This window comes from Contarinia nasturtii, unplaced genomic scaffold (assembly GCF_009176525.2).
Source record: "Contarinia nasturtii isolate CC-2019 unplaced genomic scaffold, AAFC_CNas_1.1 Cnas_scaffold_1037, whole genome shotgun sequence".
NCBI classification, from domain to species: domain Eukaryota; kingdom Metazoa; phylum Arthropoda; class Insecta; order Diptera; family Cecidomyiidae; genus Contarinia; species Contarinia nasturtii.
This window is the reverse complement of record NW_022198383.1, coordinates 5267679-5287386: the sequence shown is the minus strand read 5'-3', so window position 1 is coordinate 5287386 and position 19708 is coordinate 5267679. Positions and strand designations below refer to the sequence as shown.

The 19708-nt window shown below is 34.7% G+C and overlaps 4 protein-coding genes across 12 annotated transcripts in view; 1 reads left to right on the top strand and 3 right to left on the bottom strand.

Moving 5' to 3' along the window:
- LOC116343870 (reticulon-4-interacting protein 1, mitochondrial-like) lies at positions 1 to 3448 on the bottom strand. 7 transcript variants are annotated; one of them, XM_031772157.1, is made up of 12 exons: positions 3338 to 3448; positions 2888 to 3032; positions 2551 to 2619; positions 2311 to 2467; positions 1854 to 1999; positions 1509 to 1783; positions 1373 to 1397; positions 1168 to 1313; positions 986 to 1107; positions 902 to 910; positions 562 to 803; positions 1 to 447 (listed from the first exon to the last, which is right to left on the bottom strand). In XM_031772157.1, the coding sequence occupies exons 2-12, from the start codon at positions 2933 to 2935 to the stop codon at positions 217 to 219; spliced, it is 1470 nt and encodes a 489-aa protein (XP_031628017.1). In that variant the 5' UTR covers positions 2936 to 3032; positions 3338 to 3448; the 3' UTR covers positions 1 to 216. The 7 variants fall into 7 exon arrangements, with proteins under 7 accessions (XP_031628017.1, XP_031628013.1, XP_031628015.1 ...); XM_031772153.1 differs by having other exon boundaries at positions 3175 to 3391; XM_031772155.1 differs by having other exon boundaries at positions 3214 to 3391.
- A 105-nt stretch (positions 3449 to 3553) lies between these two features.
- LOC116343872 (targeting protein for Xklp2) lies at positions 3554 to 5458 on the top strand. The gene is made up of 3 exons (XM_031772161.1): positions 3554 to 4058; positions 4172 to 4668; positions 4738 to 5458. The coding sequence occupies exons 1-3, from the start codon at positions 3935 to 3937 to the stop codon at positions 5035 to 5037; spliced, it is 921 nt and encodes a 306-aa protein (XP_031628021.1). The 5' UTR covers positions 3554 to 3934; the 3' UTR covers positions 5038 to 5458.
- On the bottom strand, positions 5378 to 6521 carry LOC116343873. Its single transcript, XM_031772162.1, has 4 exons — positions 6414 to 6521; positions 6184 to 6338; positions 5645 to 5818; positions 5378 to 5579 (listed from the first exon to the last, which is right to left on the bottom strand). Exons 2-4 carry the CDS (start codon positions 6302 to 6304, stop codon positions 5506 to 5508), a joined length of 369 nt encoding a protein of 122 aa, XP_031628022.1. The 5' UTR covers positions 6305 to 6338; positions 6414 to 6521; the 3' UTR covers positions 5378 to 5505.
- An 842-nt stretch (positions 6522 to 7363) lies between these two features.
- The window catches only part of LOC116344532, a 76208-nt gene continuing 63863 nt past the window's right edge, over positions 7364 to 19708 (bottom strand). For 2 of the 3 annotated variants that reach the window (XM_031773135.1, XM_031773136.1), the window contains 4 exons: positions 16033 to 16326; positions 13550 to 13678; positions 12162 to 12467; positions 7364 to 12060 (listed from right to left, as the gene is read on the bottom strand). In XM_031773135.1, the coding sequence (XP_031628995.1) occupies positions 7894 to 12060; positions 12162 to 12467; positions 13550 to 13678; positions 16033 to 16326 (4896 nt within the window). In that variant the 3' untranslated portion in view covers positions 7364 to 7893. Of the gene's footprint in view, positions 12061 to 12161; positions 12468 to 13549; positions 13679 to 16032; positions 16327 to 16563; positions 17015 to 19708 lie in introns of all 3 variants that reach the window. The other variant, XM_031773134.1, reaches the window with a different exon arrangement.

Here is a 19708-nt window from a genome sequence, read left to right as displayed (position 1 = left end):
CTTTTATTTTAGGTTATCACAACGTACATAAACAATAAAAATAAACAAAAAAAATCTTTGTCACATGTGAATTGAATTGTGTTTTTTTCTCAAGTATTAGCTATGTTTGCTGCTTGCCAGAGTTTATTTAATTCTAGGTTTTGATACAAAATCCATACAATTACTCCGATTTGTTATGAACTTCTTTTCCTGCATGTTGATTCATTTTCCTTTTTATTAAGATCTGAAGGTTATGATCGTTCCGCCAATTGCTTTTGCACTGCAAATATGAGCTAGCGCCTTTTCGGCATCGTCAGGTGTATACACTTGATCTACGACGGTTTGCAAAATTCCATCGTTTACATATCCGGCCAATTTGTCCAGTGTTCGATGACATATGTGCGGTCCGCCCCAATCGGACTCCGTTTTGAATAAAAATGACACACATTTTTCCAGTCTTACATAAATCTATGCGAATAAAATGGAATGGTCAGTTTTTTGTTGTTGTTGTTTTTGTGACAGAAAAGAAAAAGATTGCTGAAAATGACACAACCTCAAATCTCAAAATAAAATGACACTTACGGAACATAGAAATCGCATGAAAAATCCATATTCATCGGATGATAGTCGCTTTTCGACGGTGTCAATGATTATTCCATTTTCACATAAAAATTTGCCAATGAAATCGCGATTATAAGTTTGAGATGTAGTCAAAAATACAACATCATAATGCTCTCGCATTGTCAACTCTTTCAGCAAAAGGTCTCTTTCTTCTAACTCATAAATTTTGTCGTCGCTATTAAAAGCTATCACATCATCGGCACCTGAAATGACATTGAATTACATTTATTCGAATTGCACATTTTGTTGCTTTCATTTTCACTAAAAAACTGAATGACATTTTGATGAATTTGTATTATACCTCTTTCCTCTGAATGCATTCAAATGAACATGAGCAAGTTGATAATTAGAAAAATACGTTAGTAACGTAAATTTTATGTTTTACCTAGGGCTTGAATAACAGGTACGGATCGAACATTGCAAGTGGCGGTAACATATGCTCCCCATTTTTTCAATAGCTGCGTTAAAACACATCCAACCGGCGAACAGCCGTCAGAAACGAGAACACTGCAATTAAAGTATAAGTATCAATGTTCATTTCTATCTCAAATATTATATAATGTATACCGCTTTCCAATGCATGTTGTCTCTTCCAAGGAAGCACTTTGTAGTGCGGATAATGCGATGCAACCACTATATGGCAAACTAGCTGCTCCCTCGAATCCAATTATGAATGGTTTTCTCGATATCCGTGACTCTGGTGCAACAACTAACTGCAAATAAATTAAAATATATAGAAAATTGTGTTTTATATAAATTGCAAAATAATCACCTGAGATGCAACCCCTGACTCATACCTTAACAGAAAACATTAAGTTTAAAACAGAAATTATTAAGTTTGATTTGAACAAATTCGTTCTAGAATTCTCAAAAAATTGATTAATAAAAAGTCATCAATCAAATATTACCATGGTGCCGCTAACCAAACTTCATCTCCAATTTCTAGTCCACTTTTTGAATTTCGTCCGACACCTTCAACCACACCAGCACAACCTCTACCAATGACTAATGGCAGTTCCTGGTGATCGTATGAATTATATTGTTGAATCATGCGGCGCAAAGTTTTTCCATAGCCATCAGCAATTTGATAATCAATTCGATGAATCGAAGCTGCTCTTACTCTTATTAAGATGTCACTCGGCGAAGTCAAAGAAGGGACCTTCACCATAGTCGGAATCACATTCTAAAATTCATTCACAATGATAAATGATAAATTAATTGGTTTGTATGAGATGTGCGGTAGATTAACTTACATCAGGATCTCGTAGTGTCAAACAGGCTACAGCTTTCATAACCGGGACGGGATAGAATGGTCGTGCAATCCATGTTCCGATCACGTAACCACAGGTTGTTCCAATGCTTAATCCGATACACACATAAAATAGATTATTTCGTGCAACTAAAATGACACACAAAAAATGATTAATTCAACTTAATTTTATTCAGACATTATAATGAGATATTTTCAGCCAGATGAATCAGCTCAGCCAGATATCGTCAGGAGCTGAAATTGAGTGAAAACAATAGAAGTGATTGTTATGGCTATAATTACACTTACATTACTACAATCACTATAACAATCACTTTTATTGTGTTCACTCCATTTCAGCTCCTGACGATATCTAGCTGAGCTGATTCATCTGGCTGAAAATATCTCATTATAATATCTGATTTGGTTCAAATCATATGTGTCAAACGTATTTAACTCACTCTCATCACGAAATACAATTTGTAATTGTTCCCCTAAAAATTGTGGGCTCGTCAAATTCGAAGCAGATTCTTTGAAATGTTTTAAAGCTTCCAACAATTCTGTCCACGCATTTTTTATATTTTCTTTGACTATTGTAATTTGACCGTCGTCAAAAACCTAAATTAGAAAGATAAGCACGATATTAGTAGAATTCAGTTTAATTGCTCTTGGATGTGAAGAAAATGTAACGTGGAACGTACTCGATTTGCCATGGCACGACTTTCATCGCCAATTTGCTTGAGAGCTTGCATCGCCATTGTCGACCTTAACTAATATTTTTCAGAAATTATTTACATAAGAAATAAAAGTCAGAAGATTCGCAAAAATACAGGAATGGGTGCTCAACGAGTTGCAAATGTTTGTGATTTAAACTTTTCTTTTTATCGATTTTTATTTATTGTTTGTTTATAGTGATGCCTAAAATGAAATGATTGAAAAGGATGTTATATTACGTATACACAAAGCATCTTTGAAAAGCTCAACAAATGTGCAGAGTGATTGAACAAATTGATGACAATGAACTGCTTATCGTCTTACCTGCATTGAATAACAAAACTCTTTCAATTGCCGCATACATTCTTCCATCGTCTTCAATGCCCTTATTAGAATCGATGTTACAATAGACAATTTGATCAACAGTAAACATTTATCGGCAAGACTAGCATGTTATTTTGCTGAATATCTGGAAAAAAAATTGTATTTCATTTAATCATTTTGATTGAAGAAAAAAAAAGTTTATTGATAACAACAAAATGCTGTATATGTCAAAAATCGATATCACATCATCAATGAATGACAAACAACTTTATGCACTCATACTATACTATTTTAAGTTCTCTTAAACAATTTGGCATCAGATTCACTTTCGACTTTAAGGATTTGATTTTGCGAATCAAGGAATAATATCGACTTTTGCATAATCAAAATTACGTGCACAAACACATCTGCAACAATAATCTATGGTTGCACACATTCACGCACACTCACTATTTTCTCTCAAGATAGACTCATGTGAGTTTTGACACATTCGCTGTCATAACACCGAATATGACATTCCGAAACATGGCTTGCATTCGAAGATTCATTTTTTCTTCAAAAACAAGTTTCAATCGAAAAAAAAAACATTATGTAAATGACGTTGGTCCGAAAAAGTTGTGTTTTGTACATGTGGTCGTATGTGATTTACAAGATATTAAAATCATACAGTATGTTGCAATCGAATCCAAAATTTTGATTTATTAAAAAATTATTCTTTGATTAAAAAGTGCATTTCGTATAAGATTTTGTTGATATATTTTCTTTTACATAGAAAAAAAAAGAATTTTTAGTTTCAAATACACATTTCCCCTTAAAAATCTCTGAATGTTGACATGTACGCAGCCATTTTTACATCATGGCATACATTGTGTATACTATCGTTAGTTCCAACATTCACCACCAGTTGTACAGAGCACACCTAGTTCATAGCACAATTCAAATCGTCTCTTGTTGTAATGTCAAACACCAACCGTCATCCTATTCAACTGCAACGACACAAGCATAGTATATTAATTTGTCGATCGAAGTGAAGAAAAATCGGTAAATATGCAACGTTTTCTCAATAACTACGGAAAATCGATGGAAGAAAGTGATTCTCTCGTAACAAATGACTACAACTGGGAGGAAATTAGCTTTGGAGACGATACTATTGCTGCAGAAAGATTTTTTGGTATAAACAATTTTCAGTTTTATTTTTACAACCGACTACGCATCATAGCCATTTAAATTTATTTATAACCTCAATTTTTCAAATTTTATTCTTTTTTTGTGTGTGCACAAAAGCTGTAAAACATCCTGAACACGAGCGAAAGAAAAATATTGTTAATATTGAGTTCGAAGAGACGACAATTGAACCAAATGAGAACGATGAAAACCAACAAAATTATGGTCAAGCTAAAAATCCATCAAATTCAGTTGAATCCGAAAATATTTTATCGAGTTTAGGTGAGATACAAATCGATTCGAGTCCAGCACAAAAACAAAAAACGAATGGCATACGGAAAGGTGTGAAACCATTATGCGCTCAAAATCAACAATTGGTACCAAATGTAGTTAGAATCGGCGAATTATATGAGCAGAAGAAGAAAATCAGATATGAACAGCTATTACAACAAGAACGAGAACAACGAAAATTTCATGCAAAGCCAGTGCCAAATTTTGCTGCAATTCACGCGGCTAGTTCGAAAAAACGAGAATCGGATGAGCCTAAAGTTACAGTACCGAAGACACCGAGAGTAGTTCATACCCATCGCAAGAATATCGAAATTATTCGAAAAAAGGTATGCCCATTTTTTCTCTATACACGATGAAAGACATATTTATTATTATTTTCTTCTTCAAAAAAATAGCAACAAGAAATTGAAGAAGCCAACAAGATAAAACCGTTTGTATCGAAGGAGGCCGATGTGTTATTCAAAGCACCGTTTATGCCTCAACAGAAAAAGAAAACACCAATATCAGTGTCTCCATTCAATTTACATAGTGATGAACGGCTTCGCGAAAGAAGACAGTTCGATCAACAAGTAAAAGAGGAAAAGGAACGCAAAGAAAAAGAGGAAGAGGAGCGGCGTAAACAGTTGGATGATCAGCTTCGGAAGGAAATTCGAAAGGCAACAACATTCAAGGCCAATCCAAATCCATTTTCTTAACCAGGTTAATTACGTCAATTTTAACCACAAAAAAACACACACAAATTACATCAGCTTTTCAAATTTAAAAAATGATCTTAAATAAGTATATTGATATTTTACCTTTAATAACAAATACTATTAGTCAACTAACAGTAAATATAAGAAATTGATAAGAATCGAAAATTTAGTAAAGATTTAGTCAAACGAAAATATATGTATAATCATTGTAAAAAATTAACATACAAATAACACTGGTGATTCTGTCATTTTCATTCCTAATTTGTTAATACACTAACACTAAACAAAAAACACGAACGGAATATGACAGCTATTTTTTGAGAAATTTTAACTCTACATATAGCCATAGTCATAAATAGTAAATTTATTTTTATAAGTATTAGTGTTTGGTCGCAAATAAACATTATTTGATTAAACAGCATTTTAAATGTGTTATTTTTAGTATAGATTGTGCGTCATTTTGATTCTTCAAGCACCACTGACGATTGCATCGTTCTCGTTGCTCGATTTATTCTTTTTTCCTGGGTGATATTTCTTTGTCACTGTAACGTAAGATAACATATAATCAATCGTAGCTTCAATTACAGAGTAAAAATATTTCAATTACATGTGATAAGTGTATCCGGATCATCTTCTTGTTTGCGCTTTTTGTTCATAAGCTTCATTTTCATATAAGCCAGTCGGTATTCTTCATCGTCCATCACATGATGTTTGACTTCACCTGTTGAATTCACTTGATATGTATAAACGGGAATGACAGTCGATGAGACGGGAACCAAATCTAATGTAAAATTACAAAAAATAGAAACATTGAGTCGTTGCAATGTACACGCGTATTACACATTCGTTCAAGACATTGATAAGGTAACCAGAAGGTGCAAAAACCAGTTACAGTCAGAACTTGCACAGAAAAACAACGGTTAAATCAGATCGAATGACCGACTAGAAATGTATTTAAAATACAACATCCAAAATGTAACATTATGCAACCATCAACATTCATTTCTAGCTTTCTATTTGAAAATATGCAACCAAATGAAATACACAAATACACACAGAAAGAGAGAGAGAGACATCTTTTTGTCTCTTCGTATAAATGTTATATTAGTCATGGAAATTTGGACACTGTTAGAGCGAAAATTTCACCTGGTTCATAGGTGTCATCGTCTGTTTTTTTGTAATACATTGGCCCACATAATACATTGCCAATTACAAGACCCAAGAGTAAAAATACCATCCATTCGATTTGCTTGCTGCACCTCAACATCGCTGATGCGGAAAGTTCAAGGAAACTTTCAAATCTATATGTGAATGACACAAGTTAACTTTTAATCGATCTTAAAGCACTCTAGGTCAAGTAATAATTCAACACTCACGATAAGAAATGAAATTCGAAAAAATATTGAAATATTTTTAAAGTTTTTTTTAAAAATGAAAATCGTCTTTGTACACAAAGTGAGTACGTTAAGCAACGTCCGTAGCAAAAATGAGTATGAGTTGTGAGTTGAGCCACTGAGCAATGGTGATGATCATATCTACTATATTGGGTATGTGGCTACAAAAACGACTTCTTCTCACGCGCGATGCGCAAATATACGGATGGTGAGTGCGAATGTGTTGGCGCATAATTTAAGCGGTATTATTGTTCGCAGAAAATCACTCATTGCCAATATGGTCATCGTTGAAGAAACAAGTGAGCATTGAGGCAGAGGTGGGCGTAAGAGCGTGGAGTAGGAGAAACCATAATGTTACCTCTTACCTTTGTTGTTTGTCGTTGTTGCTGCTCTTTTTTTTTGCTTCAATACAGCAGCTATTGTCTTTTATCATGGGCAATTTATATTTTCACTTTACTCATTCCAATTATTATCTGCGTGCTGCATAATTTTCAGTTAAGTCTCACGGCATCACGGCATGAAACTTACGTCTACCATTTTCAATTAGATGTATTCATTTAAGCATCATAAAGATGTTCATAAGCAAATGAAATTCAGACTGAAATAATAAATCTTTGAAATAAATACACGAGGATTTTTATTTTTCTGAAAATTAAAATCATTTATTTATTAAAAAAATTGTTTGTTTGTTTTTTTCTCAATTATGATCCATATTTTTTTAAGTAATTATTTTTTTCAATAAAATCGTTATAAAGGTTAATCAAATTATATTCCTTATAATAAAATACTTACAACAGTGTTTTTTTTTTTCGCTAGAATAAATGAAAAGAAAATAATTTATGTTTGTAAATAGCTGTGGGGGAAGAAAGAAAAATATAGTTATTTTTTTCAAAAAAATAAATTTAAATAAAAATTTGTCGTAAATTTTTCTCTAAGAATTCCGCTTTTTTTCAAAAATAAAATGCATTAATTCAATATTTTGATTATCGATGCCCTTTCATCTATCACAAATATTAAATATTACAAAAAAAATATCATATAAATGTGTCTTGAATAATAATTAGTGTGAAATATTTAAATTAAGCATATAGCTATGCAAATACATACATTTTATCTGTATATTTTGACAGCCGCTAATTATCTTTTTTTCTTTCAAAAATAAATCTAACAAATTAACAATCAGAATATCATTAATTAATCTGCTTATAAATGCATGAAATGAAAAAAACAAATCTACACCAGTAGCGGAATGTATATGAATATGTTCGAAGAATGGAACTATATGTATATATGATTTTACAAACTAACTTGTTACTAGCTTAGCATAAGAGTTGAAAATTACAATTTATTTATTTATTTATTTTCTATATAATAAAAAAAGAAAATCTAGTTGTACTTTGCACTTTTTCTTTAGCCATACATTTTTTTTACCTAATTTAAATCTACTGTTTATATCATTTTATTATGCTCTCGGTTGAAAGCGTGACATATAAAATTCACAATCGGAACAGTAAATTGCCGGTGCAATGACATGTTTTTTGCGACAAAGATTGCACTGGACGGCCTTAGCGGATGCTTTTACAATAGCGCTGTTATTAAATACGCGAGTTGGAATTGCTTTGACAGTCATTTGATTTGGATCTGATGTGGTTGGCATGTTTGTTTGCATGTCACCATTATTCATCGATGTCATAATTGGTTTGGCAGTTTCGATAGTTTCACCTTTGGTACCCGGTTCAAAGCTCACTTTCTTTACGGTTTGAGCCTTTGGAGCCGCGTTACCATTTACCATGCTGCTATTTTGTGGAACACCAAAGTATGGTGAATGTTTTTGTGGTGGCATGGTGTACGCATTTGGCATTGGAACGCGTTGATATGCCGGCATACCGTTTTGCGGTGGTGACATTTGAAACATGATGGGCGAATGTTGATGTTGAGCACCCATATAGTTTCCATTTGTCATTGGTGGTTGTTGTTGTTGCTGCTGTTGCATAAACTTCATAGCTGGATTATATTGATAAACGTTGCCAGCGTTCTGTGGAATTGGAATGCTATTATTAGCAATAAAATTACCGTTTGCTTGTGGTGATTGTTGCATGTTAAAGTTTGGCCGTTGATTTGCTTTCATGTAATTCATTTGTGGAATTGGCATGTAAGGTGATTGAGGCGACATATTTTGAATTTGCTGTGGAATTTGATGCATCATTTGTTGCTGCTGCTGTGATTGTATGAGATGGTTTCGTCCATCCATTATCGGTGGGTAGTTAATAGCGGGCATTCCATTCAAATTCTTTGGGATGCCGTTCATATCTGGATGTGGTAGTTGTTGTTGTTGTGGTGGTGCTTGATTTGTACTTTGTGTGGATTTTTGCATTTGTTGCATTTTCTGTGTCTCATTGCGCATATCTTGTCGATATCCATTCTCGTTGGTCGTTTGCAGTGACATAATATTCTGCTGGCGACTAGCTGCCTCATTTTGAAGTTTCAAAATATTTTGTTGCTGTTGTAATATTTTGCTGTCAACTTCAGTGCCGTTGGTATAGTTTGATGTTCGTAGGACACGTTCAAGTATTGGATTTGGTATGAAATCGTCCTCCTCATCATCATCGGCAGTGGCAACTAAGATCACTTGATCACAAAATGAGACGCTCTTCTTTTTTGTACGTTCTTGAGGTTTCGATTGAGCATTATCATTGCTGTGGAGTGTTTGATGAACGACATTGTTCAACATTTCAACCTCTCGAATTTCTTCGGCTATTTGACTTGCGGGTAATTGATAGGAGGATTTAATTTGTGCGGACATGTACGGTATTGATGATTTATTTATTGTATTATTGTGCATTGAAGTCGGCGCACAGTCGACTTCATCATAGGATTCGGTTGAACTAGCATTATTTGAGATCATTGAATTTACGGTCATATTTCGTGCATTTGAATCAATCAAACCATTCATGTGGGTTCGAATCTGGGCTCTTTGCATCACCGGATTTGTGTTTAGAATTTCTTGCGACGATGAATTCGATCGCATTAACATACCGCTTTGTGTTGTTGCAGATGCGTCCATTGTTTGTGGCAATTTGATTTGCTCGAAACGCGATGTTAAATCTTTAACGGTTTTTTGATTTGCATCATGCGCTGCAGCTGCATCGTTTTGTTTGTTTTGTATATCATAACTTGAAATTTGATCGACATTATTGCCATTTGTGTCCATTCGAGTGCGTAGTTTTTGTTGTTGTTTCAACATTTGTTGGCGTTGTTGGAATTGGGCCAAAATGCTTGTGGTTCCTTCCTTTACATCGATTGCTTTTTGTCCATCAATCACATTTTCAATCGATGAAATTTCAGTGTTTGTTGGTGGAGGAGGGAATTCTTCGCTGGCTTGTCGCGAATGGCACGATGATGCGGGCGGCGTTGGATACGGTGGCAATTCGAAATTTGTGTCAAATCGACTGTCAACTTCGTCGACTGTATCCTTTTGAATATTTTGCATGGGTGATTGTTCTTGATGAACTACGGCACATGTTGTGATAATGGTTTGACATGAATCTTCGCTCATGCTTGTGTTTGAACTCATATTTGAAATGAGTGAAACGTTTGCCTGATGGAATGGTGTTATTGGAGACATTGGCATAAGTTCTTTGTCCATTTGTTGCTGATGTAATTGCAACTGATGCTGTGACAATGTTGAGTTTGTTCTCAATGGCGGCGGGGGTGGTACTTTGACTTGTGTTAGCTGCTGTTGTCGTGTTGCCATACAATTTTGGACATTTTTACGCATCAATTTGCTGCGTTCAAAGTTCGGATTTCCACCGCCAGTTATGATTGTTTGATACTCAAAGTGGCCTTCTGATAAGTAGCCGCTCATTGAACTACCGTTTGGACTAGCATTCATACCAAGACCCAATACACTGTCATCGACAGCGTTCTTAATTGGAACGACCGTTTTTGTTGCTTGTTCCTTTTGTTCAGCTTCCTGTGCGTCAGTTAAATCGGGCATTGAACGATTTTTACGACGAATCAATCCACCCATTAAAATCTTCCGTCGCACCTTGTGCTGTTTTTTACCATTCTTCTCTTTTTCACATTTTTCATCTTTGTCTTCTTTGTGTTTTTTCAATGTGTCTTTTGCATTGACTAACAATGGTTCACCTCCGTTCAAATCACGTGCGGCCTTATTACGATCCTCACTACGGCTACGTTTTTCCTTTTCTTCGCTGCGTTTTCCACGACCGAAAATGCTCAGTCTGCTTTCTCGCTCTGGTTTTGTTTGTGTTTGCGGCAATGGCAATGGTTGAATGTCTGGTTCAATGGCATCTTCATTTTCAATTAATTTAAGCGGCGATTTACCTTTTTTCGGTAAAGTGGCATAGATTCCGATATTTTTACTCACATCCATTGCACTTGGCATATTTTCTTTGCCATTCTTCATGTGTCGTAAGCTACCGCTATTTGTAATATTACGAATATCGTTTGGACTTAAGTATTGGTCTTTGAGCATTTCAATGTTTAAACCGTTGCCACCCTTTTCGATGAGAATACGACGATGTAGACTTCTAGTTCGCATAATTATAGTATTGTGTTTCATTCGGGCAAATGTCATCGTATGTGGATTTGAATATGGGGCATCCAGAGCTGCTCTTGCCTTGTTTGCTGCTTGGTTGCATAGAATCAATGCCAACTCTAAATTATGATGTTCTTCGGTTACTCGTGATTTTTCTAACAGTTGATCTGCTTCGATGCACAAACGTTCACAGTCACCGGACAAAACAACTGACTCTGGAATTTTTGCGAGTTGTGGATTATGATGCTTTGGCGGATATGAATCGGTTGAAGATAATGAATATGAATCATAACCGGCATCAAAGAATTGATGCTGCTGTTGGCCATTGTATCCATTCGGACTGATGCCATTTTGTGTGGTTCGCGTTGGACTCGGTGGATGACTGCCACCATTTCGTTTGCCCATCAAATATAAATATGGGCCATCAAGTGTTGTTGATGACGATGAACTGGCACTATTACGGTCACCGCTCCAATTACCCGAATCACGACGACGAGGTTGATTCAAATGGTCTGGAATTGAAAGACCATCGGGCATTTGTGTTGATTCAGCGCTCAAACTTCGATGTAAACCATTATGTTGTTTACGAATCATTTGTGAATTTATCATACTATTTTTATTCGATCGAACACCATCGACAACGTCTCCACCATTACAATGCTCTTGATATTCAGCGGTAACAGCTTGTTGTTGTTGCTCTAAACTACTTCGGCTTACATAGCTCGAATCATCCGATCCGCTTCCGTTGCTTCCATTGCTTCCGCTAAAGATCTTATTCTGAATGACACTTAAATTTTGATAATCGCTACAAACAATGTTTCGATTGGGCGTCGGTGTTATTGCACGTCTTGTATTTCCCATGGCTGCTTTTTCAGGACTTGGTGTAACTGCACGTCGACTTGCATTGTGCAGTGACTGATGCATTTGTGATGACATTTGTTGTTCAATTTGAGCTGCTGGCATATTTTGTGCATTTGCAGCTGGCTGTGGTGTTGCATACAACAAAAGCAATGGTTGATATCGTCCACGGCTACATTTTTCTACAACTGCTTCCCAACTAGTGCCGACCTAATTTTTAATGCAATTCAAACGCAATTGATTAGTCCCCTCCAAATTTATGTACAGTTTAATTTAAAAAGATTGAAGTTGAATCGAATCAAAATACTTACTTCTTTGACATTGGCATCATCGAAGTACACCCAAACTTTGAGTTTTGTGTGAAAGAAAAATGTTGTGTAATGTTTTCCGTAGTATGAAACGACGCCAACCAGCTCGTGTTCAACATTTTGCGACCAACGTAAGTCGGCCACATGATGAAATACGTCGCGTATTCTAAGCGACGTTCCAATTGATTTGAGTACTGCATGTACTTGATCGGCGGCCGGTCGTTCTGAGTCCCAAACCACACCGATCGAAACCACATCTGGACGATTTAAAAGTGCACGTGCAATTCCAATTTTGTTTCCACAAGCATTCTACACAAAAAAAAAAAAAATACACAAAATTGAAATAATAAAATGAATAATTTTTGGTGCCAATTCGTTGATGTTAATCACTTTTTTTGATCAGTGTATTTTGAACTATTACCAAATGGTAATAAACATTGTACATACATGCCAAGTCAACAGTTTTTTTTCTTTTCATTTTGTATTCAATATACTTGTCACATGTGCCGTATTTTTTGTTGAATAGAAAATATATTGTTTTGTCCATGAAACTGCTACATACACAACATGAAGTAAAAGAGACGTTTGAATTCAACTTTGTGTGCACTATTAATTTGAATCAAGGTTAAATGCATTCACTTCAAGTAAATTTGGTTCCAATGTTCATTCCATTTTATTTTTGACATCATATTTTTCCCATTTGGCATACAAAACCACAATTTCAAATAGACTGATGTTGAGATGAATGTGAATAAAAAACTAATAATTTCAAAAACGATTTTTATTAATACAATGAGTTTCTTTGAATATTACGAACATTTGCCAGTTTCACCGTTGTGAAAAACAGTAAAGTGTGTATTTATAATAAGCAGGACTCGTACGAGGACATAAATATAAAGGTTAATGATGTTAAATATTCGTAATTTACGCGCGTATGAAAAGCAGTTATTGCAGTGTCATTGTAATTACAGTCGTTGTCTTTCCAAACGAAGAAGAGAAAAGATTCGCGACAACTCTTGAAAGTATATAATTTTTTTTTCTTCGAAATAGCCAAACAACGTTGGGATTTAAATGTTGACGTCAGCAGAATGACGAATGAATTTTAGCTTTTTTTTCGTAACATCTTTTTTTTCTGTGCGGTTGATTGGCATGTACGAAATGATGACGATGACAACAACATTGGTGAGCAGCATTTTCATGCTGTTTTACTGACACGATATTGCTGTATGCATTGCGCTGCCAACTGATGTCCATACACATACGTTAAACTGAGCGTACCAAATGTTTTGCATAAACTCGATTAAACTATGTGTGCTTTTCACTCAATTTAACTTTCATTTTGTGGCTATGCACGCAGCATTCATTTATTGAATGATGATCTGAACACTTACCGGACAATCTCGTATATCTCCCAACTGCGAAGCACTTCTCAATAGCTGACCAAACGACTGTTTCTGACAACTCTGTGCTGACCGCAAATTTTGTGATGTGAGTGCCGACGCAGAAACATAGTGAACCATCTGAAATGGATAGAAAAACGAATATGCATAAAATAGAAATCAATTCGAATAAACTAATTACAACATTTTTCTCTGAAGTAAAATAAAAACAACTTGTATTTATGTACTGAGGGCAAAAATAAATGTATGGCAAAGCGAAAACGAAAGATTCGAATCAAATCAAAAAAAATGAACGGAAGTTTTCGATCGATATGTGTATATATCAAACGGGGCTGGGCCAATGCTGCAAACAGTAACTCATTCGCCTGGCAGAACGAATAAGATAATTCCAGATCAAACATTTACCGTTATTCGCTGCCAACACGAACTGTTCACAAGAGAGTTTAAAGTACTCACATGAGTTCAATGATACATACATCATACACATATACCAACGCAAAAATGCGTGCAAATAATATATCATGCGACTGTTGATACTGACGCTTAATCATTTGCATACATTTTCTTTTCTCACTTGATGTTTTTTTTACTGTTGTTTTTTCTCTCTCTTCGCTTTGCTAGTAGACAGTAGACAGTTGGCTGTGGCATAGATGTGAATGCGTTTACATTTGAGTCATTTAAAATAAACGTAGATCTACTCATATGGCCATTCAAACACACTTCATTAAATATTTGAACATATTGTCAGAGTCACATGGAGAATTCACTTGAATTTCCAAAAATGGCTAAATCAAAGCCACAATCTGATAATTATTCTGTCAAATCCGCACGATTTGAATCGAAATGAAACAAGAAAACATTATGCAAATCGGACTTTGGTGAATTTTGAAAGGGATTCGAGTGGTTTTTTTTCGCCTATTATTGTTAATACTGATATATATGAAATGATCGTATTATGTTTATATGAAAAGCGTAAACAAATTTACTACTTTGGTGTATAAGAGGACAGTATTAGATCGCAAATTCGGGGTTTAAAAGAGCTTTGAAAAAATATTTGTTTTTTTGGAAAATAAAAATCAAAAGAGCTCGTGGCCAATGCCAACTGAATATATTGAAAAATCGATTATGTGGAAACGGTTTTTTTCTAAATTGGAGATGCGTAACGGTTAACGACATAATTGACGACATTGAAAAGTTATTTTAATTTAATCAGATTAAACTCTTCATCGAATCAAAGAAAACCAGATTTTCCAATCATCGCGTCAAGGTTCTTTTAATTAATGCATATTCTCTATGCGATCGATATTCATGAATTACTAATCATTCATTGGTTGCGCAGGCTGGATAGGTGCTGATGATTGGCAATCAATGTAAATCTAAGTTATTGTTATTAAATTACCCGTCGGACAAGTTGAACTCATGTTCAAAACGCTGTACATTGAAGAAGAATATACATATACTTTATTCATAACATCTCGAATCGATCGGAAGTGCCTTTTTTCCCAGAGTTCTGAACAGAAACCAAAAAACCGCAAGAGTCGAGCAAAAGCAAACTGTAATGCCAATGCATGATTCAAGATTGTTTATTTCAAATGGATAAGGTGTCATTGTTTTAATTTCAGTTGGTTCAAGCCGTTTCTTCTTCTTCGTCCATACATTCAAGTAAATCAAATTGATTAAATGTAGGTTTTATATCTTATTTTTTTGCCATTTTTTTCCCGCGCGCGTGAAATTTCATTTTTCATACAATTTTGTTCTTCGCTTCCTTCCAACTGAATCGGTCAAATGGTAGTGTATACTATGCGCACATGAAGTGTTCTAGCCGATGTTTTGCAATGAAACTAGATGAAACATAACAATACAATATCACGGTCGATGTAGAAAATACAACGAAAAATGTGTGAAATAATACATATATACATCAATTGAATGAAACAAAAGAACACGTTGCCACTTTGAGGTAGTGAACGTGTTGCGAGTGTTTGTTTGTTTGCGATGTGTGGCGCTCGGGCCATTTCATTATATGTACAATGTACATCGAACGAACGAATGAGTGAATGAGTTAGAAACAGACCGACAAATTAATGTATGAGATTGCTTTTGACGCTGTTGTTATTGTTTTTGCTCTGTTTTTATTTTCTCTATTTTTTCTTTCTCTCAAGCCAAGCTTTTTAATTTAGATCCATTTGGGTTGCGCGTCGTTGTTGTTCACTTTCAAAGATTTTGAAATTTCGTAGTATTTCGCTTTAGTTCTTGTTATTTTTGTTTTTAAGTTTAAATGTTAATTTTTACGTTTGAATTTAACATGAACTCAATGCGTGTGATTTCCGCTTTTTATTTTAGTCAAATGAATGTACAGAATACACACACAAGACTGGATGGAATAACTAATTTACTTGAAGACGAAAAAGTGCGATGAGAGCACTATTTTTTTGTTGTCTTAAATGAGGGTTATAAGTGTGTACAATCATTACCTGTGTGAATGGCAGTTGTTCCGAATTGGCTCCACATTCGCATACACTCTGTTCAACAACTCTCATCGCGAATTTCTGATGGGCAACACATTGTGGTGTATTGCAATCGTCCATCTCTTCGGACGATAAATGTGAATGAACTCGATGCAATAGAAGCTCAAAGCATTCGGCTGCATCGCCTAAACATCCCAATGGAAATCGGCGACCAGCAAGTGGTCCACTTGCAAGAGCTCTTCTCAATGGCTCCGGACACAATGCGGGCTCTGAACTTGTTTGCAATTGTTGAAATAATTCCTAAATTAACCACAAATAAAAAGAAACAAATATAGAAATTAGAATTAGTCACTTCGATTTAATGTGCGGATGAGAATATGGCGCCAAATACTATATGTTAAAATAAAGAAATAAATAAATAAAGAAATGTTACAAAGCATATTCGAATGGTCTCAAAAACATAATAGCTATAAAAACGAAACCTGTTGGAAAAAGCATAAATGAAAAGAAACGGGTAACTTTTAGATAGACACTTACGACAATGGCGCGAATACAATCTTCCATGTATTCTTGTTCGCTGATCGTTTTTGCTTTGATCATTTGTGGTGTTGACTTTGTGTCGTTTGTTTCACATTTCAGTAAATTTTGTTTGTTGTCATCTTTGCCATCGTTATTCGTTTTGATTTCATCACTTTTATTATTTTTAATCGAAGCGCTGCCATTTGAGCCACCATTGTTTGTGGGCTCCTTTCGCTTATACCGAAACTTAATCATCTTTAAATGATTTTTTTTTTCGCTTGGCCTTTTATTGCAGATGATTGAGTGTCACGAAGAACAATTAGTATTTTGGAATTGAACGATTACGTCATTACATATGGACAATGTGCTAATGACTTGTTCAACATATCTATTCGACGCCTATTGTTTTATTACGTCACGACGTTTGGATCATTTAAAACACTACTTGGCTCATTAAACTGAATTTAATCTGTGAAAATAATAATTTTGTTTTTTTCAATTAACCACCAATCTGGGTCATTTCACCAAATCCCTGAAGCTTTTAACTAATTTGAAAATCAAAAGTGCGGTCCTCCATTTAACATTGATTCCAAGAAGATACAATTTATGAACATCATTTTTGAATTACGTAAGCATATCATTTTTCATGTCACTTTATTTGTACATTTTTCTTCGTGCAAAGAACGAACAAAATAAGCGCGTGAATAATTCACTTTTGTAATTTCGTATTTGTCATATTCATCCCTATTTCCATTTGATGAGACTTTGGATTTTATTTTATCAGGTCACGCAATGTTTGCGAAAAAGCAAAAAAACGCCGAGAAAACAAACTGACAATGTCAGACTCATTAAAACAATATGGTTAGTGAACATGTGCACAACTTAATTGCCTAAAAGGATCGACCCTATTTATTTCACACTGCAAATACGATGCATTGTGTATGAAGTCGATTCGATTGAATTCTAGATTTTATGAATGCGAAAAGAAATGAAAAGTGAAACAAAAAAAAAAACAAGTCAAATTAAATGATTACCGCAACAGTTCGTGCACATGTTCGACTTTGTTGATTCTATGTCTGCACCGTAGTATATGCAAATGGATGGGCTTCAATTCACTGTTCGATGTCTCTAAATATGGTATTGTACACGCATAAGGTTGAAAGTAAATCAACCAAATAACAATAGAGCATGGATGAATACAAACACCAAAGCCGATCGAACATATTGGCAATCGTTTTATATTATAATAATTTAGCGAAGAGCTGTTTGTTTGGTTCGCTTGCGTACACACCTGTCGAAGCTTCAGTGGTGTATAAGAATACACGCCTGACGACAACGCATTTATTTGTAAACAATAGGATTTACGGAAAAGAATAATAAAAGTGGACGCAAGAAACGGAGGGCATCACGAGAAGTTTCAGCTTGACGCAACGGCAACAGAAAATATAAGAAATTACTAGGTTTGGCGTCATTTTCATTTTCCTCATTTATTATGCGCCCGTACTTTTGTCTTTTTCAATTCTTTGTCCGGATTGCTTAATAAATAATGACTATGAGTATAATCATACGATGTGTAACACGTGTTCTCTCCAAGTGAAGATTCGATCTGGTTGTTTTTGCTTTTTTCATTCTTTATGTATTATTTATGACAAATGTATAACAATTTGCTGCTTTATTATTCGGAAGGTTGGAATAATTATCAACTTTCAGTCAATAATAATACATTTTTTGGCTGACGTAGAATTTTTAAATTCAAACAGGTGACAACAAATTCTTAATTATTGCTTGAAATGATTCGATGGAATATTCGAATGGGTTGTCCATAAGGGAAGAAGATCACTTTTTGAGTAAATAATCAATTTATGCCATGACATACAAACAACGGCATATTTTACTCAAACCAAAAAAAGAAAAAATTGAAAATCAGCAAGTCGATCGACCACAAACCGTTTTTTCTCCTCTTTGGTAATGTTTTTGCGCATGACTACCAAATTTACCTATCGATGAACCCGAAATTCAAATGTCGAAAAACAGAGAAAGAGTTTTGTGTTGTTTCCATTTGACATGTGGTATGCGTTGAACCGTAGCAAAAGAAGAAAAAAAAACGTCTGTACAAATTTGTGTGCTGTTTAATACGCCTTTGTTTGGTAGTTCGCATACAATTTATCATTTCCTTTCGGAATAATACGGTGATTTTGGGTTCATTTTAATTTTCGATTTCCCTCTTTACCATTTCAAATTGAATGGCGAAAAAGTGCACATAAAATAGAACACATAAAACTTCTAACCGAAGTCAATGTGTAACAAGTGTTGTACTTTCGAATCATGATAATTTACATTGGCAACTTGTTGGACTCTTCTTGATTGCCATTGTTTTCATTTTGTTACTCAGCGCTTCTCAGACGTTGAATGACACTAAAATCACATCTTTTCGCCGTTCATTTTCAAACTCTTTTTAGTTGTTTAATTAGACCATCATGGCCAATAAGATGATGAAGAATTCTCATTGTGAAAGAAACTAAGTACAATTTTAAGGCTCAATGTCGCATCAATTCGTTGAATTAAATTTTTAGCAGAATTTGCAACCGTTTAGTTGGTGTAGGGAAAGCGTTAAAATTAATTGAATTTCCGGTAGTTGATGATGTCTTAAAACCATAGGCATGCATAATGGATGCATGTTTCATATTGAAACGCATGATATAACTCAAATGTAACGACTTCTTAACGTTTTATAAATGCATTTACATGTGAATTGTGTAAGGCAAGATATATTCAAAAGAAAATAAAAGAAACCACCGTGATGGTTGGTGATGACTCAACTTCAGCGCGGCTGGCCATTACTTCTATCACATTGAAATATTGCCATTTCAATGAAAAGAAACCGACTTCTTTGACACTGTCTCGCGTTGAGCCAAAACAAAATACCGAAAGATAAACAGTTTTTTTTATGTTTTCTTTCTTATCCATTTCGCTTTTTTCAATGTTCAAATCATTTACATTCAAACCGATACAAGGAATTCGAATATTACTCATCGGAATACGCGGAAGGCGCATTTTGTTCGAATGCCTCAGGAATCATTTTTTATTTTTTTTTCTTCTTCTTCTTCTTGTTGTTGTAAACGAATTGCCTACTGATAAAAGCGACATTCTTCTACTGATTATG

Coding starts and splice junctions, on each gene's coding strand:
- LOC116343870 (XM_031772157.1), bottom strand. CDS start 2,935: ATGGAAGAATGTATGCGGCAATTGAAAGAGTTTTGTTATTCAATGCAG. Junction 1,398..1,508: donor GTTTGGTTAGCGGCACCATG/GTAATATTTGAT, acceptor TTTTCTGTTAAG/GTATGAGTCAGGGGTTGCAT. Junction 1,108..1,167: donor ACAACATGCATTGGAAAGCG/GTATACATTATA, acceptor CTTTAATTGCAG/TGTTCTCGTTTCTGACGGCT.
- LOC116343872 (XM_031772161.1), top strand. CDS start 3,935: ATGCAACGTTTTCTCAATAACTACGGAAAATCGATGGAAGAAAGTGAT. Junction 4,059..4,171: donor TGCTGCAGAAAGATTTTTTG/GTATAAACAATT, acceptor TGTGCACAAAAG/CTGTAAAACATCCTGAACAC. Junction 4,669..4,737: donor TCGAAATTATTCGAAAAAAG/GTATGCCCATTT, acceptor TCAAAAAAATAG/CAACAAGAAATTGAAGAAGC.
- LOC116343873 (XM_031772162.1), bottom strand. CDS start 6,304: ATGTTGAGGTGCAGCAAGCAAATCGAATGGATGGTATTTTTACTCTTG. Junction 5,819..6,183: donor CGATGACACCTATGAACCAG/GTGAAATTTTCG, acceptor ATTTTACATTAG/ATTTGGTTCCCGTCTCATCG. Junction 5,580..5,644: donor TCCGGATACACTTATCACAT/GTAATTGAAATA, acceptor CTTACGTTACAG/TGACAAAGAAATATCACCCA.